Raw genomic sequence first — 24,778 nt, forward strand, 5'->3', positions numbered from 1 at the left:
ACGTGGAGCTCTGGGCTCAGCGCAGAGTCTGCTTCTCTCTTTCTCTCTGTCCCTCCCCCTACTTGTGCTCACTCTCTCTCTGTCTCACTCACTTGGTCTCACTGTCTCAAAGTCTTTAAAAAATAAATTAAAAAAAAAGGAACTCCTACAAATCAGTAAGAGAAAGGCAACCCAGTGAAACGCTACACCGAAGACAGGAATAAGCATTTCACAGAAGAAACCCAAATGGCTCGTAAACATTGGAAAAGATGCTCAACCTTTTTGGCAATCAGAGAATTGCAAATTAAAACCACAGTATCATTTATCACCCACTAGACTGGCAAATGTTAAAATGTCTGACAATAACAAGGGTTAGCCAGAGTGTGGAGATTTAAGAAGTCTCTCACACAGCTGATGGAGTAGAAATTATTGTAACCACTTTGTAAAAACAAGTTGGCAGTGCCTAGTAAAATTGAATGTGCATATAACTCATGATCGGGTAATTCCATTCTGATGAAAGAAACTCTTACACATGGCCTTCTGGAGACCTGGACAAGAAAGCTTATAGCACCATTGTGCGTGAGAGGGAAAAAATGGAAGCAACCCAAATGTTCATCAGCAATGGAATGGATATATAAATTATGATGTAATTAAGCAGTGAGATACAATCAGTTGGTGAAAAAAATGTATGACTTACAGATACATATATCAATATGGATGATTTGTAACATAATTTTAAGTGAAAGCAAGTTGCAGCAAAATATATCTAAGTCTATATAGGTTTTAAACATGTATTAAATAAATCATGTATTATTTATACATAATTGCTAAAGTAATAAAATCAAAGACATGATTAATACAAAATCCAGAATACAGGTTACCAGGAGAGGAGCAGGTATGGTGGAGAGGGGGCTCTTAGCATAAGATCCCACTGCAAGGCTTCAGAGTGACTCCCATATTTCTGTTTCTCAGGCAGAATAGAGGGTAGGTGGGTATTTGTTTTATAACTGTTTAAACTGCACATGCACATTTTATATACTCGGCTATGTATTTTTTTTATTGTAACCTGTAGTATTTTTAAGAGACGGTAGGAAATGGTTTGAAATTCGGTAATGTTGATTAAGGTACTGAAAATGCACAAAGTTTGAAAATCATCACCTATGAGTGTGTTGGGAAAGATGTACCTTTTCAGGTTAAGGCCTTTCCATATGTTTATTAATTTTAGAGTCCAGGTGATGGGAAGGTACAGAGATGTAAAATGCTGTGTTTGGCAGAGTAGCTTAAACGAGGTGTGAAAGACACCAGTCTGTACCCAGACTACCTTTCTTCCTCACTTCTGTAAATATTGAATGACTAACTGCCCAGTCCTAGGCATTGTCCCAGGGGCTCAGGAGCTGGAGAGGAGATGTCCCTATCTTGGAGCTTCTAACCATTTTTGCATTCAGGATTTCAGGCTTTGTTAATCTTAGCCTCCTAAACTAGCTAGATAGCAAAATTCACGTCAGGTGCATATCCTAATTTACTCTTTGATATCTTCTTAAGGAAGTCATTTATTTACATATTTAGACAACCTAATTGAATACGTTATTTTAAAAATTTTCAGAGTAATCCTTTTTGGTTTGGTCCTTAGTTCATATTCTAATTTCTATATATATTCTCAGTTTTTTCCCTTTCTGTGCATGTCAGAACTCTTGATATGTTCTAATTGTTTGGCATTGACTTTGATGTATTAGTTTTACCTTTCAGTCTATATTTTTGAGACTCAAAGTTGGATCTGATGTTAAACCTTGGTTTTAAAGCAGAGTTCTCAAAAGCATTACAAGCATACTGCTAGGGATTATAAGGTGATAAAGAGAGAAACATTTAATCATCAGGTAATTGTTTTAATTTAATTTGTAATTGTATTATAAAATATACACCAAAAATCTGTGATTTCTTTTTTTTTTTTTTTTAAGATTTTATTTATTCATTCATGAGAGAAACAGACATAGGCAGAGGGAGAAGCAGGCTCTCTGAATTAGCCTGGCACGGGACTCGATCCCAGGACCCCAGGATAACAGCCTGAGCCAAAGGCAGATGCTCAACCACTGAGCCACCCAGGTTCCCTGAAACCTCTGATTCCATGGCTGTTTTTGCTCAGGATGCAGCTAAAGTAGTCTCTCTGATTATCCATATCACATAGACTACGTGAATTAATGTCCCAGGTGGTTCTCAGACATAACAAAATATCATGAAATTAATATGTGGATTACAGATTTAGTTGTAAAGGTGAATCAAGGTATTCTCTGATGTTCTCTGTATCACACTTGTGTTATAACTCAAAAAATAAGCTTATGTGGTTTGGCCAGGAAAAAGCAATGTAGAAAATTCATCTAGGCAAATTGCTCAAATAACATGTTCTATTACAGGACAGATTCTGGGACTATAAAGATGAATAAGACACAGATTCTACTTTTTCAGGAGCACTAGTTTCACAGAGATAGACACATAAATTAAAAAGTGCACCATAGCATGATTAAGCATAGCAGTGGAAACATGCACAGTAAACAGGTATGTGGAAAAGGTGGTCTCTGACTTCTGGAGCCAGAAGGAAGGTCTGCCCAGGGCAAGGCTTGCAAGGAGTCTGCAGACCTGAGCAGAAAACCTACTGAAAAATAGACAGGCAAAGGGCAATATCAGAATGGCATGGTGTTTGGGCTGAGTAGCTAGCTCCTCATGTACGTACTAGGAAGAGGAGAGATGGGAGCCAGATAGGAAGGCTTTTGTATGGGATGTGATGGTGCGTGTTTAGACCTCATTCTGTAAGTGATTATCAGCCTTTGAAAGGTGTTAGGCAGAAGTGACACAAGGTCTGGGGCTGTGTAGAAAACAGATGAGAGGGGAGGGTCAAGTCACATTTTAGCCCGTCATTAGGCAAAAAGGAGAGAAAGCGCGTGAGGTGGGGGGTGTTTAACATTTCTGCTTTGTTTAGCTTTGTAGGACTTTTAGGAAATCAGATTACATTTAGATTTTGCCCAGAATTTAATGTGTTAAAGGGGTTAGTGATAGTTGATTTGGAGCCAATATACGAAGTTTCTGAAGAAATTGGTATTATTTAGCCTGTGTTATAAACAAAGTAGTAATTTTCCCTATATAGCCTTTTTTTTTTTTAAGACTTATTTTGGAGAGAGAGAGAGGGTGGGAAGAGCAGAGGGTGGGGAGGTAGGGGTGGGGGAAAAGGAGAGAGTCTTTAGTAGACTCTGTGCTGAGCATGGAGCCTGACATGTAGCTCAATCCCATGACCCTGAGATCATGACCTGAGCCAAAATCAAGAGTTGGATGCCTAATGATTAAGTCACCTAGGTGCCCTTTCTTTCCTTACATAGTCTTAAAGGCAACGAGAGTTTTGCTTATTTTATGTTAAATACATGCAAGCAGCATATAAATATTAAATGGAGATGTGGTATTGATAAGGCCCACAGCTGCAAACAAGTTCTGTTTTTCAGTTAGAGTGGTACATATGGTAGTACACTGTAGAGTGCAGAATGAAATACTTACATCTTTTTGCAGTTAATATCCTTCCAAAGAAAGCTCAACAACCATGTCATTTAAAGGAAATTGGCTGAGCAATAATATCAATGTATGAAGAGCCTCCTTTATATATGGGTTTCCAATGTGAATGTTCTGGATAACTTAGTTGTGGCGAATTGTTCACTTTTGTGCATATTTACTGTTAAATCTTAGACTCACTAGTTTTTGGATTTGGTGTATTTTCTTCTACCTTACAGAGAAATGTATTAGTATGCCAACTTACTCTTGTACCTTCAGTGTATCTGAATTTTATAGTCACGGGTCTGATGCTGACTGCCTGTGTAGATGAGGGCACTCGTCTGTGTCTGTATACATAGCCAGACCCTTAGCACCAAATGTTCTGCCTCACATTTATTTTCGGAATATTCTCTTAATAGGCACGTTTTGGGATGTGACTTAGTCAGCTAATTTGCTAACATTCAAAAGCCACGAGCTCTCAGCATTATCTTAGCCTTTAGTATTTTAGTCCAGCAAAAATTTCTGACTCTGATTGGGAAATTAAGTATAACATCTTACAAAAAATGATCCAGAAGCATCAAAAGGGAGAGTTCATGCAAGGGGCACAGAGAGAGGTTCAAAAGGAAAGTTAACATTAACGTAGAGTGTACCGTAGAAATGAGGGAGTAAGCATAGAAATGAAGGACCACAAGTGTCCTTGGAACAACTGTAGGTTTCTTTCTGTAAAGCCCAATAATGTTGATTATAATGCATCTTAGTTTTTATTTCAAAAGAAATTTTCTGCAGTTCTTGTCACCAAGTTCCTTTGGAATTCTTTTTTATTCTTTTGAAGATTTAGTTTCTTATTTCCTTATTTTCTACTTTGAACAGAAATCCCCTGCAAAGAAGCTGAGCCATGCAATTAGTAAATCTTTGGGGTGTGTACCCACCAGAGAACCTCCGCATCCTGTTTTTCCTGAGCAACCAGAGAAACCACTTGACCTTGCAAATATTGTGTAAGTATACACCTCGATATGGATATGGATTATACTGAAATGGAGACCTTGCTGAATTCTTTTGGATCAAAACCAACTTTACCTAACATGAACATTTAACCGTCTGATTTATACTTTACTTTTGGGGGAACTTAGGACTTCAAGATTTCATTTCTTTAAGTCACCATAAATATTTACGTGGAAGGCTAGCTCCTGAGCCCTGAAGCCTAAGTAATATAATGATCTCAAACAGGAACATTAATTAATATACTAAAGAGTGATTATTGAACCGGTTTTAGCAAGGTTGCCTTTTTTTGTTTGTGTGTTCTTCCTTAAATCAGCATTAGAGATCAGATTCTCTGCAGCAATGATGCCTATAGTTATTTTTAAAAATAGTTTAGGCAACATGGAAATGAAAATCAACTTCATTTGCTTCTTTGTATTGAGAGAAAATTAGGAAACATGAGATTGTATACTATAAATAAACTAGTGTTTTATTTTTATTTTCTTTGAATATTCATGTTAAATGAAAGGAAGCCAGACAGGAACAAAAAAGAGAAGCAGAGAAAGAGGAAGAGTATGAAGGAGAAACAATGAAGTGTTAAGATTCAGCCTCTAAACTGAATTCTTCACTCTGAATTAAATGGTGATATTGTATGTACTACTGGATAAAGTCAGTAGGATTTTTTTGTTTTGGTTTGCTTTGGTTTGTTTTCAAGAGGGGTGGGCAGAGAGAGAGAGAGAGAGAGAGAAAGAAAATCTTAAGCAGGCTCCATGCCCAGCATGGAAGCGTGGAGCCTGACATAGGGCTCGATCTCACAACCCTGAGACCATGACCTGAGCTGAAATCAAGCATCAGACGCTTAACCAGCTGAACCATCCAGGCGCCCCAGAGTTGGTAGGTTTTTTTTTTTTTTTGAAGATTTTATTTATTTATTAGAGACATACAGAGAGAGAGAGAGAGAGAAGAAGAGAGAGAGAGAGAGAGAGACACAGGCAGAGGGAGAAGCAGGCTCCATCCTGGGAGCCCAGTGTGGGACTCGATCCTGGGTCTCCAGGATCAGGCCCTGGGCTGAAGGCAGCGCTAAACCGCTAAGCCACCGGGGCTGCCCGAGTTGGTAGGTTTTTGATCGTTAGTCTTTACTGGGTGTTGAGAGGTTTTTCTGTTGAGTAGACATCTGGTTTCTTTTACCTCCCTAAAAAACACTTAGGGTTCTTGATCTTTTATTTTCTTTCTCATTCAATACTTTGAAAAACTTTTATTAAAATAATGCATATATATATAGATTAGAAACTTAATAATACAGAAGAGAATATAATAAAATGCAGCACATCCCACCACACTTCATTGTGCATTGTCTGGGTTTTCGATCTGTGAGTGGATACCTCCATATCTCTAAATAATGTATTGAGAGCCCTAATTCTTGGCTAACCAGTTTGGGACATTATTGAATTCCTTCTGTTATGCAGGGAACCAGTCTCACTTCTTCTCTACATGTCAGCCCATCCTAGTTTTTCATAATTATATCACCATTTTTAAAGTTGGTTACCTTAGTACTTTTATTTTATTTTTACCTTTGTAATTTTAAACACCATTCCTACGCCTCTGTATCTTGTAACTTCTTTCAACTTACGCTGGGTGAACTTAGGAAATAGTATCTTTTGTCTACTTCTCCCTTTTCTTTTGGCTCTCTGACTTCTGTCATCTCTCTTTTATATTGTCAAATCTGATAATACTTCTGTTCTCTTCTGTGACCATAACTAAGTCTTCTGAGATTTATTAAGGGTTAAATCTAAAATCAGGGGCGCCTGGGTGGCTCCCTGGGTTAAACATCTGAGTCGATCTCAGCTCAGGTCTTTTTTTTTTTTTAATTTATTTATTCATGAAAGACACACACACACAGAGAGAGGCAGAGGGTGACGTGGGACTCGATCCCAGGACTCTAGGATCACACCCTGGGCCAAAGGCAGGCAGGCGCTAAACCGCTGAGCCGCCCAGGGATCCCCATCAGGTCTTGATCTCAGGGTCATGAGTTTAAGCCCCGCACTGGGCTCCATGCTGGATGTGGAGCCCACTCACAAAAAAAAAAAAAAAAGAAAAGAAAAAAAAGAAAAGAAAAGGAAAAGGAAAAAGTTGAGGGGCACCTGGGTGACTACATCGGTTAAACATTGGACTCTTGATTTTGGCTCTGGTCATGATCTCAGGTTCTGCTCTTGAGCCCCCACCTCTGGCTCTGTGCTGGGCGTGGAGCCTGCTTAAGTTCTCTTCCTCAGGGTGCTTGGGTGGCTCAGTCAGTTAAATGTCTGCCTTTGGCTCAGGTCATGATCCCAGGGCCCTGGGGTGGAGCCCCTGCTTCTCCCTCTGCCCCTCACGCTGCTTGTGTGCACGCTCTCTCTCTCTCTCTCTCTCAAATAAATAAATAAATAAAATCTTAAAAAAAAAAAAAAGATTCTCTTTCTGTCTCCCTGTGCCCTTCCCCACACTAACATGCACATGGGCTCTGCCCCCCTAAAAAAAAAAAGTTGAAAACCAAACACAGCATTTACAATTCATATTCATTACAAAGTCAGTGTGCTTTGATTCTGTATATTCCTTTGTGTAGTCCCAATGTCCCCATCCCTGTGCAGTTACCTTCCCATCAGAGTGGAGTGGGGTCTTCCTTACACATCACTGATTGCTCAAAATCATGCCTGTGGACTTTATGACTGGATCGACTTTCTTATGCTGGTTTTGTCCTTCCTGTGGTTTCCCACTGCTTTCTTCTTGCTGGGGAAAAAAACTGCTTTTGTCCCTCACTGTGTTCCGTAGTGAATTTCATCTATTGCTTGTAATCCGTTTTTTGGTTAAATTTATTAGCCTTTTCTCTTTTTGGTTAGTCTTGATGTTACATTTTATTTAAAAAAAATCTTTGCTGCTTTAATACAATAGTGATTTTCTCTTTCTCACTCTCCCTTTTAGCTATAACAGTGTACCTTTTTTTTTTTAACCTAGGATGGACTTTTGTATATGGTGTGATGTAGATCTGATTTTCTTTCCTTCTCTTTGCATTTGAATAGTAACTTGTTTCAGGGCCATTTATTGGATGATCTATCATTTCCCTACTGACCTGCAGTGCCACGGTTGTCATGAACCAAGTGTCCAAATATGTCTGGTCTGGTTCTGGGCTCTCCTGTTCCTTTGATCACATTTTCTATCCTTACGCCAGTCTCAAACTGTATTAATTATTATAAGGGATTAAGTGGTGTTTTTAGGAATGACTTGTCTACTCTTTGCCCTTTGCTCTTTCATATAAGTTTTAGAATCAGCCTATTGAGTCCCTCTTAAAATTTTGGTGGAGTTTTGAACAGAGATTCATTGAATCTAAAGATCAAATTGGGGAGAGTTGACATCTTTACAGTATTAAGTCATGAATGTGTTATGTCTTTCCATTTATTTAAATATAATTTTATGCTTTTCAGTAAAGCTTTGTAATTTTCCCCAGAAAGGTATTATATATGTTAGATTAATTCTTCTATACTTTTGAAGATTCTTCTGTACATTTGTTGTTGCTGTTGCAAATGGTGCCTTTTTTCCCTATAGTTTTTTTGAGATATAATTTACATGTGATTAAAATGCACCCACTTCAAGTGTACAGTTCAGTGAATTTTGGCAAATGTATACAGTCATGCAAATGGTATTTTCATTGAATTATGTTTCTCAACAGTGTATTGCTGGGATGTGAAAATGCAAATTTTCTGTATTTTAACCCACTAGTCATCTTGCCTGATGTGCTCATTAATTCTAGTAATTTGTACTTAGATTTTTTTGAATTTCCTATAAATAATTATATCACCAGCAAATAATGATAGTTTTGTTTCTTTCTTCCCACTCCTTATACTTTTAAATATTAATCATATTTTTTTTCTTTTGGTCTTCTTGTGTTGGCTGGAACCTCCAGTGCAGTATTAAATAGAAGTGGTTTGTTAGGCATTCTTCTGTTATTGCTAATCCCAGAGAGACAGCTTTCAATGTTCATTTAGTGTGTCATTCGATGTAGGTTTTGTAGAAACTGTTTATCAGGTAAAAGAGCTTCCCTTGTATACCTCATTTGCTAAGAGTGCTTTTTTTGGGTCATGAATGGATGTGGAATTCTGTCAAAGACCTTGACGTGATCACATGAGTTTCTTTATTCTATTTATGTAGTGAATTACATGAATTGTTTTTTTAAACAGCCATACATTCCTAAAATAAAGATAAGTTGACTCTCCTTTTAATACACTACTAGATTTCACTTGCTAAGTTTTGCTTAGATTTTGCCTCTGTGTACAAGTTAAATTGTCCTGTAGTTTCCCTTGCGTTTTGTTCTGTTTTGTTTTGTTTTTAGGAAAAAGTTTACCCCATCTGCTATCTTCAAAAAGTTGAGGAGAATTCTCTTTTATATATATATATATATATATATTTTTTTTTACTTTATATATTTATTCATGAGAGACACAGAGAGAGAGGCAGAGACATAGGCAGAGGGAGAAGCAGACTCCTCACAGGGAGCCTGATGCAGGACTCGATCCCGGGACTCCAGGATCATGCCCTGTGCCAAAGGCAAGCACTCAACCGCTGAGCCACCCAGGTGTCTCTCTCTTTTTATATTTTTTGAAAGAGCTTATTTAAAATTGAGATTATTTGCTCCTTCAATTTTTGGTGAAATTCACCAATGTTGTTAATCTCTGCCAGAAGCCTTCTTTGTGGGAAAATTTTGAAATGTAAATTCCATTTTTAAAAACAATTATAAGACTTCATTTTTATTTCTTTTTGAGTCACTTTAGAACATATTTGTAGGAATTTGTCAATTTCATTTGAATTTTCAAAGTTATTGGCACAAAGTTTGTAACTTTTGTCTATAATATGTATGCTAATGTCCCTATTAAATTCCCACTCTCATGTATTTATGGGTTTTTTTTCTCTCTTTTGTTTTTCCTTGAACAAATCTTGCCATAGATTTGTCCAATCTATTGGACTTTTAGAGGACCAACTTTTGGTTTTGATAATTTTCTTATTGTATGTACTGTATTTTTTAATATTATTTGTTTCCAACCTTTATTATTTCTTTTGTTACAGTTCCCTTGGGTTTATTTTGCTACTCTCTTTCTAACTTCTTTAAAGATATGGTTAGGGCAGCCCAGGTGGCTCAAGAGTTTAGCGCTGCCTTCAGCCCAGGGCCTGATCCTGGAGACCCGGGATCGAGTCCCTCGTTGGGCTCCCTGTGTGGAGCCTGCTTCTCCCTCTGCCTGTGTCTTTGCGTCTCTCTCTCTCTCTCTCTCTGTGTGTGTGTGTGTGTGTCTCTCATGAATAAATAAATAAAATCTTAAAAAAAAAGATATGGTTAGCTTACTCATCTCAGGTTTTTTCCACCTAATGTAAGTATTTAAGGCTATGAATTTTTCTAAATACTCCCTGAATAGTATCCAAGGTTTCTTATGTAATTTTTTTATTGTTTAATTCTAAATATTTTCGAAGTTGTGTTACGATTTCTCCTTTAAGTAGTATACCTTCTTTTTCTTTTTTTTAAGATTTTATTTTATTTTATTTTATTTTATTTTTTTAACTAATCTCTACACCAGTCTGGAGCTCAGACTCACAACCCTGAAATCAAGAGTTGCACACTATCAGCTAAGCCAGCCAAACGCCCCAAGCAGTATACTTTCTTATTTTCCAAACATATGAGGATTGCCTGGTTGCCTTTTTGTTATTAACTTCTAGTTTAATTTCATTTTGGTCTAATAAGAGGTCTGTACTATTCAATTATTTCAAATTTGTTTTGACATACTTATTATGTGTGATATATGACCCAGTTTATTATATTCCTAGTAAACATGAAAACCATGTTTATTCTGTACTTGTTTGGTTTAGAATTTAGTGAATGAATGTATGTCATTTAGGTCAAGTTTGTTAATCATGTTGCTCATATCTTCAAAACTATACATATTTTACTAGGAAATTGAAAAATTGTTATCTAGTGACTGTCTTTATTCCTAATAATTGTGCTTGTTCTCGTCTATTTTATTCACTAAACATCTTTTAATATGTTTTGATTGTATTTGCCTAGTGTAACTTTCCCCACCCTTATACTTCCAACCTTTGTCCCAAAGAGTTCGATGTGCTTCTTGTAAATTGTAAGCTGGATTTTAAAACTCTAGTCTGACAAACTGTCTTAACTGGTGAGTTTCGTCCATTTAAATGTGTTATTATGATGTTGTGGTTATTATAATTAGTCATTATAAGTAAAATTGGCTTTCATTATTACAGGTAAAGAGTGTTACTACTGTAATAATTGGACTTTTTTCTACTATATTATTTTGTACTATTTATAATGTTTTAAAAATTCCCCTTTATTTGCATGTCCCAGTCTTGTCACCCTTTCCTCAGTGGTAATCATTCTAAGATGCTCACTGTACAGCTTTTTACTGGTACATATTCTTGAAAACTAGGTAGCATTTTGTACATTCTTTTAAAAAATTTATGTTAAGTGGCACTATGCAGATTTTACCTATTCATTCTCCATACCTAGTTGCCTTCAGAGCTCTGCCTCCACATAAAATGCTGCAGTAAACACCTCAGATGTTTCCCCAGTGGAACTGGGTAAGAAGTTCTTTAAACCTAGGGTACAGGGATGCTTGGGTGCCTCAGTCATCTGCCTTAGCCTAAGGGCATGATCCTGGTCCAGGGATGGAATCCCACATCAGGCTCCTCACAGGGAGCCTGCTTTTCCCTCTGCCTATGTTTCTGCCTCTTTCTCTCTATGTCTCTCATGAATAAATAAAATCTTAAAAAAAAAAAAAAGAAAAACCCTAGGGTACAGTTGTTAGTCAAAGGTTACAAATATCCTGACTGGAGGAAGTGTGTGTTGGGGAATCCAGTACATTAGGCATAGATGTTCAGTTAATCTCTCCTGTGTCTGAATTTAGACCCCATTTACCCGCCTATACCGGCTGTGCCTGAATTCAGAGACTTTCTGGTCAGTTTCACTAGAGAGTAATCTCTAGGTTTGTTTTTTTTATCAGGCCTAGAAAAGAGGAGTCATTTGGCTGTATGGTTTTGGGGAGTGGAGTGAAAGAGGCAAGACGTGTTCTGCTTTCAACCAGTCCTCTTATTTTTAATGCATCCCTTCACTCTGCTTTCTGAGGCATCAGGCATCTCTAATTACTGGGCATTCCTGATCTTGTGGCTCCACTTCCCTGGTCTTAGGAGGACTTTGACCTCAGTTTTCTTTTTCTCTCTATATTGAAAATGCCTTTCCCATCTATAGTTTCTGTTAGAAGTTTGAGTATGAATTCATTCTAGGACAGAGAGCTAAGAATTGGAACCTTGAATTTTTCTTATTGATTCTTATCATTTTATTATATTTCCCTCTAATCTTTTTTTTTAAAATAAGACATTGTAGATAAAGTCATGGTTTCCTCTGTCTTTCCTAATCCCATTACCCTTTTTCTCCATAGAGGTGCCTCTAACATTCATTTGGTATTTATTACTCTATACATGTTATACTTTTACCAGATGTTCATGCATCCATAAAATAACATGTTTTAAAACTTTAGATCTTCAGTCTAACACTCTCCCAACTGAGCTATTTCGGCTGCCTGTTTTAAAACTTTAAATAAATGGTGGTGCTTTACAATGTATCCTTTTGTAAGTTTATTATTTTATTAAATAGTATGTTTTTGAGATTTATCTAGAATCTCAAATGTCATTCTACTGAATGAGTATAAAACAATCCATTCTCCTATTGATAGACATTGAGGTTGTTTCTAGTTTTTTTACTACAACCTACCATGCAGCTGTGAGCATTCTTTTTTTTTTTTTTTTAAGATTTTTTATTAATTAATTTGAGGGAGAAAAAGAGCAAGAACACAAGCAACAGGGAGAGGCAGAGGGAGAAACAGACTCCCTGCTGATCAGGGAGCCCAATGAGGGGCTCGATCCCAGGACCCTGAGATCACAACCTGAGCCCAAGGCAGTTGCCTAACCCACCGAGCCACCCAGGCACCTGGTCCTAAGATACGAATATAACATAATCAAGATAGATTAGGTGATAATGAAGTAAAAAACTAACCCCCAAATCTCATGGTTAAACGCATGGCTGTTTATTTGTCACTTATGCAAAGTCTCTTGTGGATGGGAAGGATTCTAGAGCAGCTGAACTATGGACTGTGGCTCAGTGGTTTAGGCTCCTTCAATTTTTGGCTCACTATCTTAATGTGAGGCCTCATTGATCCTTGTAGCAGGGAAAGGGAGCATATGGGGAACTCATACCCATCTTCCTGTATTCAAAAGTGACACATGTCATTTCCCTTACAACTCTACCTAACTTCAAGTGTATATAGTCTTCCCTATACCTAGGAAGGAGAGGAGAACTAGGTATTGGTCAGCTCTAGTAATGTATACCACAAGTATGTTCAACTTCACTAGATGTTTCCATACTAGATATTACCCAGAACTCAGATTTTACAGTTCTAGTATTTATTAATCTAAATTATTCTCAGGACAAGAATATAGTCAGCAGACCACTCAGAAAACACAATATAGTTTTCTTTTTAGATTTTGATGAAATTTTGAGCAATTAAAGTCCCTTTCAAATTTGAGTTTCTATGTTTTATAGATTTTTTTCTTCTATATTCACATGTCAATGAGTCCCAGATTGGCTGATGTCAGGGTTGCTCATCTTTAAAAAGCGTAGATTACTAAGTCACTTTCATTCTTGGTTAGATCAGCTGAATCATTATTCTGGAGGTGGCCTGGAAATCTATCTTTTCAAAAAGTTTCCTAGTGAATCTGATCAAATGATGGAACCAAATCATTAGAATATAAATGGTTTTAGCTGTATGAACAACAAGCTAAGAATTCAATATTGAGTATCCAAAATACATATAGAATACAACTAAAATATAAACATATGAATAGCAAACCTTAACTCTTGCTGAGATTCTTAGTTATCCATTCATTCAGTGAATATTTATTGAGGACCTTCCAGGTACTTTGCAAGATGCAAAGGGTATTCACACAGTACTTTGCTTCTATGCAAATAGGTTTGAGTGAGTGAGGTAGCCAGTTTTATAATGGGTAGTGTCTTCTGCCTGCTTCCCTAGGAGTTACATAGAGCTCTAAAGATGAGAAAATTGTGAGAAGTGGGTTGCTGTGCATTTCTAATCATGATCAAGAAAAGAAAGACACTGTTTTGTACTTAGAGATGAAGGTAGCTCCTACAGGAAAAGGAGGAAAGTCAGGAAAATATTTCATTTGGATAGGATCATGATTATTTTAATCATTATTTTATTATATTAACTTAAAAGGGTCCTTTTTAAGACAAAGAATAGACAGCTGTATTGCACTTCATGAGTCTTTACACATTGTAGGTAATGCTTTCAAACACCTAAGTTGTTTGTATTTGTTTTACTAAATATCAGTAGTCCTGGTTCAGATGAACCCCATCTACCGAGTGAGTTAGGATTGGGGATAAAATCCAAGGGACTGGATGACCAACATAGTTGAACCTTCCCCTAGGCCACTAATTAAAAATTTTTCAAGTAAACTAATTCTGTATAGTTGTTGCATGCTTATTTGCTCACAACTTTTAAAAGACAGGATATGCTAGAAAGTCTGACTTTTTCAAGCTGGATTGTTCTCAGAGTAGGGAATAACGTTTCTTACTAAATTTTTAGTTTAAAGATCAAATTTGTTAATTTTTTCTTTGTTTCTGGCTTCCATTTCATTTTTTTTTTTAAAGATTTTCTTTATTTATTCATGAGAGAGACACACAGAGAGAGAGAGGCAGAGACACAGGCAGAGGAAGAAGCAGGCTCCATGCAGGGAGCCTGACGTGGGACCCGATCCCGGGACTCCAGGATCACACCCTGGGCCAAAGGCAGGCGCACATTTCATATTTAACATTAATGTTCTCATCTCAAAATTATAAGAATACCTTTGTCTATAAAAGAAATTCTTATTTCTGGATTTTTTTTCATTTTTTTTTCGTTACTGTTGGGTGTAAGATAGGAATTTAAGGGTTTTTCTTTCCCAAAGTGGATAGCCATTTGTCCCAACTCCATTAATTTCTTGCTGATTTGTTGCAGTTTTGATTTTGCTTCCCTTTTAGCAATTGATACTCACTTTGATGTAAATATCTGTAAATAATTCTCTGATAGCTGTAAATCTGTAAATAATATCTGTAAAATAATTCTCTACCAAGATGTCTTTACCTTATGGTTTGTCTTTATTTCACTGGAAGGTTAAAAAAGGTTTTTGTGAAGAATAACATTTATAGTGAAGCCTAAAAGATAAGTAGATATTAGCCATTAAAGGTCAATGGAGGAACATTCCCAGCAGAGGGGGAACATTAGCACAGGGAACAGGGGGAAGGCTGCAGAGGTGGGCAGAGGCCACCTGAGATTTTGGATGAGATACTAAATAGAAGGGCTTTTAGATAGGAGAGAGAGAAGTTGAATTTTGTATTTTAACACATCACTGCCTGCTGCGTGGAAATACAGAGTGGGGACAAGGGTGAAAAAGAAGAGGCCAGCTAGGTTTTTTTTGTTTTGTTTTGTTTTGTTTTTGTTTTTTGTTTTTTTTTTTTTTCCAGAGGGCCAGGTGAGAGATGACGGTGGTTTGGACTCTCATGATGGCAATGAGAAAAGTTTGTGAACACATAAAGAATTTTAGGTTTTATCATTATTGCACACCAAGAAATAAAATTAAAACCCCAGTGGAAATGTGGGACAGGAATTGAAATTAAGTATGAGATAAAGTATTTAATGTTAATTGCTTACATTTCATGTTGACATAGGGATTTTTCCAAATCCTCATAAATTCAAGATTCAAGTGTTGTTGATATGGATTGAGCACCTACAGTGTTCCAAGCCCTTTACTTAGCTCTTCTGTATATACACCATTTCATTTACTTCTTACCGCAACCTTTGCAGTATAAATATCATTCACCTATAACAGGTCAGGAAATGGCATTGGTAAGTTTCAGTGACCTGCCCAAGATCACACAGTACGAAATGATGGAGTTGAGACTGGACTCCACACCTAGCCTTTTTTCATTGCACTGCACTTTCTTAACAGGCAGACCCAGTAAGAAATTGTTACCATGGAAACATACAATAATTAAAACATTGAGCCCTGCAGTTAGTTTTAGATCGGGAGAGAACATTGAATAGCAAGCTGTATGTTGGTTGATTGAAAAATAGAAGGGAGGTGGGGTGGTATGATAGAAGAGAAACTAGATTAAAAGACATCAGTTTACTATGAAGTGATAATAAAACTTGATTACCTCAGAATACATTTAAGGTTAATGTATTTGAAATTACTTTTTTTTAAGATTTTATTTATTTTATTTGAGAGATAGAGTGCACATGTAGATAGGGACAGAGGGAGAGAATGTCAAGCAGACTGCGCTTAATGGGGAGCCTGACGTTTGGCTCAGTCTCATGACCCCAAGATCAAAACCTGAGCTGAAACCAAGAGTCGGACACTTAACCAGACTGAGCCACTCAGGCGCCTCCTGAAAGTACCAAGAAGTTAGAATGCTATAATACTGCATTCTAAACTTTTAGTCTTTTCCTCAGAATTAAGTAAATCATATCACAAAAATGTAAACTCCACAAAGACTAGGACTCTTATTCTTTGCTGAGGTCCCACCCAGTGTCCAGAATAGTGCCTGGTGCTTGGTAGGCACTTAAAATACTTTGAATGAATGGATGACACTAACAATTTTATACAGACATCCACCTCATCCCCTCCTCTGCCTGTATACCTTTGTTCCTTCAGAAAATAGTACAGGTCACGTACCTACTAGATGTCTCCACTAGATGTCAGACATATTTCCTTGATTGGTTCATTGTGGGGATTTTTTTTTCTGGTAAATTGAGAATATTAAGTAAGGTTTTTCAAATAAACCTCAAACACATCCGATTCACTTATCATCAATACTCTAGCAACTTTTCTTATAAGTTTCTGAGAGAAATTAGTTGTTTCTTTCAGTCAAAGCATCTTTATATAACTTCTGGCTCTTGATGTCTGATAGACTCTGCTAGCCTAATTCAAGCAATTTGCTGTTGTTTAAGATCTAATTATCTAACCACACAGCCCTTATACCTAATTTCTTTAATTAGTGGTTAATCCCCATTACGTTTCAGTTTATGGTTATTTATTTCTGAGAGAAAGCAAAACTTTCTGGTTGGGTTAGTGTACTTATTCCTCTGAATTTCATCATGGAATAGAATGACCAAGGTCCCACTGGACACACCTATGATTGATGTGTTCTCTTAAACAGGAGTTGGCAAACTACAGCCTGTCAGTTAAGTCTCACTCGTTGCCTGTCTTGTGTGGCCCATGATCTATCTATTATTTTTATATTTTTAAATGGTTGAAGTGAGGGACACATGGGTGGCTCAGTGGTTGAGCATCTGCCTTCAGCTCAGGGGGTGATCCTGGGGTCCTGGGATTGAGTCCTATATTGGGCTTCCCACAGGGAGCCTGCTGCTTCTCAACCTTTGCCTATGTCTTGGCCTCTCTCTCTCTGTACCTTTCATGAATAAATTAATAAAATATTTTTTAAATAAATGGTTGAAGAGAAAAAAATATTTTGTGAAATAGAATAGTAATATTTTGTGAAAATTACATGAAATTCAAATTTCGGTGTCCATAAATAAAGTTTTTTTCAGACAATCCACACTTATTCCTTCATGTATTGTCTTTGCTTTTGGGCTACAGTGACAAAATTGAATCTTTGTAACTAAGGTTGAATGACCCTCAAAACCTAAAAAAAAATTGCACAGCATAGGAACTCTCGTCATTTGGTATTGTAATAGTGATATCTGGTGACCGATGGGAGCTACACTTGTGGTGAACACAGTATAATGTGTAGACTTGTTGAATCACTATGTTGTACACCTGAAGCTAATTAACATTGTGTCTCAACTATACTTCAATTTAAAAAAAACCTAGAATATTTACTATCTGGCTCTTTAAAGAAAAAGTTTTGCTGACCCCAACTCTTAAAGAAGAGTTGATTAAAAACTGCAAATTTAGGGTACTTTGTGCTTCTTGATGTTTTGTTTTTCTGAATGCTCATCATCATCTTTGATGGTTCACGCTGTTTTTTCAACTCAAGGGTGAAGGTTAATTGGTAACTTTTTCTGTTAAAGCACTTGGATAAAGTTTGTTACCTAGAAACCAGACTGCCTTATTGTTTCTTGCTGCTTATGTGTATATAAATATGCAGCCTGTTTAACAGCTGAGCCAACCAGTTTTCTCCATACTTTGCGTCAAAACAGAATTAACCTAGATAATAAAAAATCATTATTTAAATTATAGTTATAATTAAATACTTTAATATGACTTTTATTTTAACTGCTCTTCTATTTAATGCTTAGACTATGCATTATTTTGATTTTATCAAAACATATCTGTCCTTTTTTTTATTTCAACTTTTTTTTTTTTTTTAAGTTCTTATTTATTCATGAGAGACAGAGAGAGAGGCAGAGACATAGGCAGAGGAAGAAGCAGGCTCCATGCAGGGAGCCTGATGTGGGACTTGACCTCAACCTCTGAGCCACCCAGGGGTGCCCATAGATTTTTTTTTTAACTTTAGGCAGTTATGCTTGAAACATCCTTTGCTAACTGTATTTGTGAACTTTTTAGTAAAATATGAAAATTCTACTTTTTAAATTCTTATTCATAATAACTTTAATTAGAAGATTTGTGAGACCAGAAATAACGGAAGACCATTTGTAAAAACCCTATAAAATTTGTAAATCTATGAAGAAACAACTGTTAAAGAACTGCTCTGTGAAAAAATAACTGTTTATTTAATGTTGTTTAGACATTAAAGCTCATTTTTGTGATTCTTCTTTATAAATGATGGATGAATCTGGATTTGGAGATGGCTTTTGTGACAAAGAATGCTTATGGCTAATTGTCCTGTGCCAAACTGAAAGCCTCATTGTTAACAACTTTTTTTATAAGCCAAATTTGGGTGTTTTCAAAGAGAGTTATGAACTGGCTTTAACTATATTCCCAAACAAATTATGGGGTTGTTATAGAATTTTTAATATTGATGTATTGATCTGGATTGAAACCACTGTTTTCCAGAACTGTTTACTAAATATGTATTGTGACTGGGGCTCTGTGCTTGGTGCTGAGGATAGAATCTTATTTGAGAAAACTGACAAGATGGTACTTTTCTCTTAGATTACTAGATGAATTTGATGTTCTAGTCACTTGAAAGATGTATCATATTCATTTTGTGTATCTTGGTCTTTTGAGATTGAAACTATTTGGAAGGTTATAATGTTGAGCTATTTCCAACAAGTAAGTATTATACTTTGGCTCTTAGATCACAGCTCATCTGATACTAATTCTATCTTGTATTTTGCTGTAGTAACTTTGAAAAAGCTAGGCAGTGGTGACATAATCTGTTCACCAGTGGGCCAACAGACACCTTTTACTTCAAGTCTATCTGTTTTAATCTTTGGAGAAAAGAAAAGCTACTTCCCCCCTCCCCCCTTAATCATATAGCCTGGAATGTGAAGGTTCTTACGGTTTTTAAGGGTCACAACCCATGTAATACTAATTCTATCTAAATGTTTTGCTGGGATGACTTTGAAAGCGCAGCACTTGAGGAATACAAGATTCTCTTAGATCTTTGAGCTTCTTTTCATCCTTGTTTGGGTGTTGTCTGTTTGGTTCTTCCGGAGTTAGGGCCACTTGCTAGCCCCGGAAGCATATCTCTCCAAAAAAGAAAGATGGAGCACAGAGATGGCTGATTCTAAGGGTCATGTGTCATGTGAGGTAGCCCTAGAAATAAGATAAGGTTTTTGCCTGAATTTCAGTGTGTGTGGGGAACAGGGGGCTGCATACACTCATGAGCCCACAGATATGAGTATATAAGTACCTTTGTAGGGGTGTGTGAGAGAGTAATGGTCAGGTAAACAGCACATGTGGTGATTGGTTATGATGCAGTAAGGATAAACAGTATTATTTAATACAACAAAACTCAGGGTTTAATCCTAGGAGGGTAATTATTTACAAGTGGCTGTGACTTTGGTCTGCTGAGTTTCACCTCCCCCCTAGGGATTTTTCTCACTCTGTTTACCACTATCATAAAGCACTTTGCTTCTAAACTCTAAATTTAACATGGTCGAAACACCATCCCTTGGTCTTTTTTTCTCTTTTCTTTTCATTGTGGTAAATATATATAGATAAAATTTACCATCTTAACCATTTTTCAAGTGTACAGTTCAGTAGTGCTGAGTATATTTATATTATTGTGAAACAGATCTCCAGAACGTTTTCAAGTTATCTGAGACAACCTATTAAACATCAACTTTCTTTTTACTACAAGCCTGTGATAGCTACCATTCTGCTTCTGTTTCTATGAATTTTAGTACTTTAGGTACCTCATCTAAGTGGAATCATATACTTTTTTTTTCTTTTAGTGACAGTCTAATTTCACTTAGCATAATGTCCTCAAAACCTCAAGGTTTATCCATGTTATAGCATGTGTCAGGACTTCCTGATTTTTTTTAAGGCTGAATAATATTTCATTGTATGTATATACCACATTTGGTTTGCTCATTCCTTCATCAGTGGATGTTTGGGTTGCTTTCACCTTTTGAGCTAATCTGAATAATGCTGCTATGAAGGTGGGTGTACAGATAACTCTTTGAGACCCTGCTTTCAATCCATTGACATATATGCCCAGAGATGGGATTGCTGGATGTTAATGGTAGTTCCACTTTTAGTTTTAGTTTTTGAGGAACCCCATAGCGTTTTCCATCACAGCTGTACCATTTTACATTCCGGCCAACAATGTGCGAGGGTTCCAATTTATACTTGTTCTTTTTTCTTTTTTATTATTGTTGTTTTATTTAAAGTAGTCACCCTAATGGGTATGAGGCAATATCTCATTGTGGTTTCAATTTGTCTTTTCTTAACAGTTTTATTGAAGTACAATTTATATACCACAAAATTCACCCACTGTGACAGTTAAGTAACTCTTAATAAATTTATATAATTTTGCAGTTGTCACCATCATCAGTTTTAGAACATTTCTACCGTCCAAAAAAGTCTCCTGGTACCTACTTTTGGTCATTTCCAGCTTTTACTGGTAGCCCCAAGGTAATTACTGATACGCTTTCATGGCTTTACCTTTTCTAACAATTTCATATAAACAATAATAAAGTACATAGTTTTTTGGTTCTGGCTCTTTCATTTGGCATAATATTTTTAAGGCTTATCCATATTATATCAAGTGTCAATAGTTCATTCCTTTTAAATGCAGTGAATATCCCATTATATGAGAATACTACATTTTATTCATCCCTCAGCAGTTGATAGACATTTGGCTCATTTCCAGTTTTTCCTATTATGAATAATGCTGCTATGAACATTTACATCTTTGTGCAGACATGTTTTGTTTCATTTTCAATAAAAAATTATTTGTTTATATTCATGAGAGACAGGCAGAGACATAGGCAGAGGGAGAAACAGGCTCCTCACAGGGAACCCGATGCGGGACTCGATCCCAGAAACCCTGGGATCACAACCTGAGCCAAAGACACATGCTCAACTGCTGAGCCACCCAGGTATCCCATATTTTGTTTTTTAAAACACAAGTTTGTTGTGTGTTTTTTTCTTAGAGTGCACACAAGCAGAGGTTGGGAGGAGGGGCAGAGGGAGAGGGAGAGAGAGCATCTTAAGCAGACTTTACGCTCATTTCAGAGCCTGATGCAGGGCTCAATCTCACAACCCCGAGATCATGACCTGAGCCGAAACCAAGAGTCAGATGCTTAACCAAAGCTACCAGGCATCCCATTGAGGATGTTTTTATTTATTTCTCTTGGGTGGATACCTAGGAGTAGAATTGTTGGGTCATGCTGAATAAGTGTACATTTAACTTTTTAAGAAACTACCAAACTGTTTTGAAAGTGAATGTACCATGTTACATTCTTGCTAGTAACACATGAGAGTTCCTGTTTCTTCCCATTCCCACCAGCACTTCATATATTGTCATTTTATGGATTTTAGTCATCCTAGTTAGAGAATAGTGGTATCTAATTGTGGTTTTAGTTTGCATTTCCCCAGTGACTGATCATGTTGAGCACCTTTTCATGTACTTATAAGCTGTTTGTGTTTTTTCTTTGATATAATTATCTGTTTAAGATCTTTTGCAGGGCATCTGGGTAGCTCAGTGGTTGAGTGTCTGCCTTTGGCCCAGGTCATGATCCTAGGGTCCTGGGTCCTAGGGTCCTGTGTCTCTTGAGAGACACAGAGAGAGAGACACAGAAAGAAAGAGAGAGAGAGAGAGGCAGAGACACAGGCAGAGGGAGAAGCAGGCTCCATGCAGGGAGCCTGACGTGGGACTCGATCCCGGGTCTCCAGGATTAGGCCCTTGAACCGCTGAGCCACCTGGGCTGCCCAATAAATAAAATCTTTAAAAAAAAAAGAAAGATCTTTTGCCTGTTTAAATAGACTTTTTTAAAAATAGTTTTACAGAAACAGATCAAACAAAGAGTTCCTATATACCCTGCACTCTATTTCTCTTGTTAAGATTTTATAAATGAACATATTGATATTAGTATTAACTCCATAGTTTATTGAGGTTTCATTCATCTTTTTCCTAGTGTCTTTTTTCAGTTGTAATTCCCATCCAAGATAAACCATTACATTTATTCATCATGTCTCCTTGGGCTCCTCTAGGCCATGACAGTTTCTTTTGTCCACTTTATAATTGAGTTGTTTATCTTACTGAGTCTTAAGAGTTCTTCATATATTCTGATTGGAAGTTCTTTATCAAATACATAATTGAAAATAGTTTTTTCCTGTCTGTGTCTTATCATTTTATTTTCTTAATGACCTTTTGAAGCAAAAGTTTTAATTTTGAGGAAGTCCAGTGTGTCAGTTTTTTTCTTTTAAGGATTATGCTTTTGATGTAATATCTAAAAAATCTTTGCCTGACCCAAGGTAACAAAAACTTTCTCCTATATGTTCACCTAAAAGTTTTATAGTTTTAGCCCTTACATTTTAGTCTATAATCCATTTTTGTGTCACTTTTGAACTAATTATGATTGCTAAAAACCAATCCTTAAAAAACAATCATTCTTAATATTGAAGAAATGTGCTTCTCATTGGGCTTCATTGCTTCACAGGCCAAACCTAGGGTATACCCACAATGTAATTTCATCCAGACATTGAGCCTCAGAATTCTATTTCATTGAGTGGAATATCTTTTTTTTTAAGGTTTATTTAATTTTTTTTTTTTTCAGTAATCTTTACACTCAATTTGTGGCTCTAAATCACAACCCCAAGATCAAGAGTCACATGTTCTTCTGACTGAGCCAGGCAGGAGCTCCTTGAGTGAGTTTTTTAATAGAATGTGTATACGGTGATCTGGTTGCAATTTAGAATAATCTGAATATTTCTCATCACCTTTATAGGTCTTAATATCGCCCACTTTTGATTAGTACCTGAGTTTAACACCTACTAAATTAGCCTTTTTCATTTTTCTTAAACCTCAAAATTTGTCTACATATTTCTAACAAATTAATCTTGGATCACTGCCTTTATCATATTACTTCCCTGTTTAAAAGCGTGCAAAACCCCACTGCCTATGGAATTAAGGAGGCACTCCTCATACTGGAATTCAGGACCCTGTGTAATCAGGACCCACCCCACTCTTTGAATCTTATCTTCTGCTGAATTACTGCAGTATAAAGCCTGCCTCCCTCCTACCCATTAAAACTTTGTATCTCTTTCCCTCTGAGCTAGCTCATGAACTTCCCAGGCCAATTACCCCTTTTCCTGAATGCCCTGCTTGGCTTCTTTCAGACTTTTCTACTTTTGCATATCCAGGAGCCAAGCTTAATTCTATGATATTCACAAAACCTTTGAGCCCCGAAGCTGCTCATTCATTTGGATCTCTTCTCTCCTTCCCTAAATTCCTTTAGCTCTTGTTGGTTTATCAGTCATCTGGACACCCAAAGTGCTATTCTCTTCTTTCAGGATTTTTTTTTTTAATACTAGACCTGGATTTCTTGAAGATTGTAAGCACCTCCTTTGCACCTTCAACTTCTTAGGGGATATCCTTTATGTATGTCGTTTGTACCTAGTACATTCCAGGTGTTTGTGGGACTAAACTTTATTGACTTGTTATACTTCTAGAGTGTGGAGCACAATTGTAAATTCTCAATGAATTAGGTTAAATTTGGCAAGTTACTTCTAGTCCCTCTATTCAAGGTCACATTTTGGGACCATGTTGTTTATGGGATATGATTTTGCTGATCTTACTGAACCTTTGGAAGGCAATCAAGGAAAGGCTACTCAGATTATAAAAATCTATTTTATGAGCTTTTGGAGAGAAGGTCTTATTTTACTATTCGAATTAATCCTAGAGAGCAGCCCCTGTGGCTCAGCGGTTTAGCGCCACCTTCAGTCCAGGGCCTGATCCTGGGGATACCAGATCGAGTCCCACGTTAGGCTCCCTGCATGGAGCCTGCTTCTCCCTCTGCCTGTATGTATCTCTGCCTCTCTCTGTGTGTGTCTCTCTCATGAATAAATAAACAAAATCTTAAAAAAAAAAAAAAAGAATTAATCCTAGATATCAAGGTAAGGACAAAATAAGGCATCCTCTCCTTTAGTAAAATAACCTTTTTCTTTTGTCTTACTTTTTCCATTTTGGATAATGTTAGTGGGTCATCTTGAGGGTGAAACTGTATACCTTGCCTCCAAGCATGAACTTAAGGAAATACTCTGTTAAATTGTTTTGAATGATCTTCCTTCTTGGTTTTTCACTTTTTTAATGGAATTCTTTTTAGGATTTAAGTGACTTCTTTTTTCTCTTTAGTCATTTCTTTCCAGCTGTCACCACCTCATGTTGAATTCTATGTAAGTCCAGCTGTTATTTTTCACCCATTTCCTGTGTCCAGTTTATCAAAGAAAAACATTCTTGCAAGACTTTCTCCATAGACTTTCTTGAGATGAATATTGAACATCTTCGTTTTAAGAAATTGATTAAACTGTCATTGAGGGATGCCTGGGTGGCTCAGCAGTTGAGCGTCTGCCTTTGACTCAGGGTGTGATCCCGGAGTCCCAGGATCAAGTCCCACATTAGGCTTCCTGTATGGAGCCTGCTTCTCCCTCTGCCTATGTGTCTGCCTATCTCTCTCTCTCTCTCTCTCTCTCTCTCTGTCTCTCATGAATAAATAAATAAAATTAAAAAAAAACTGCCATTGATATATCTGTGTGAACTTAAACCTTTTGAAGA

The 24,778-nt window shown here is 36.8% G+C and overlaps 1 protein-coding gene across 12 annotated transcripts in view; it reads left to right on the plus strand.

Moving 5' to 3' along the window:
• Positions 1-24,778, plus strand: part of DTNB (dystrobrevin beta) — a 234,984-nt gene that overhangs the window by 116,032 nt on the left and 94,174 nt on the right. For all 12 annotated transcript variants that reach the window (XM_041756399.1, XM_041756402.1, XM_041756393.1 and 9 more), the window contains exon 9: positions 4,378-4,502. In XM_041756399.1, coding sequence (XP_041612333.1) covers positions 4,378-4,502 — 125 coding nt within the window. The remainder of the gene's footprint in view (positions 1-4,377; positions 4,503-24,778) is intronic.

The sequence above is a fragment of the Vulpes lagopus genome, chromosome 5 (assembly GCF_018345385.1).
Source record: "Vulpes lagopus strain Blue_001 chromosome 5, ASM1834538v1, whole genome shotgun sequence".
Taxonomy (NCBI): Eukaryota; Metazoa; Chordata; class Mammalia; order Carnivora; family Canidae; genus Vulpes; species Vulpes lagopus.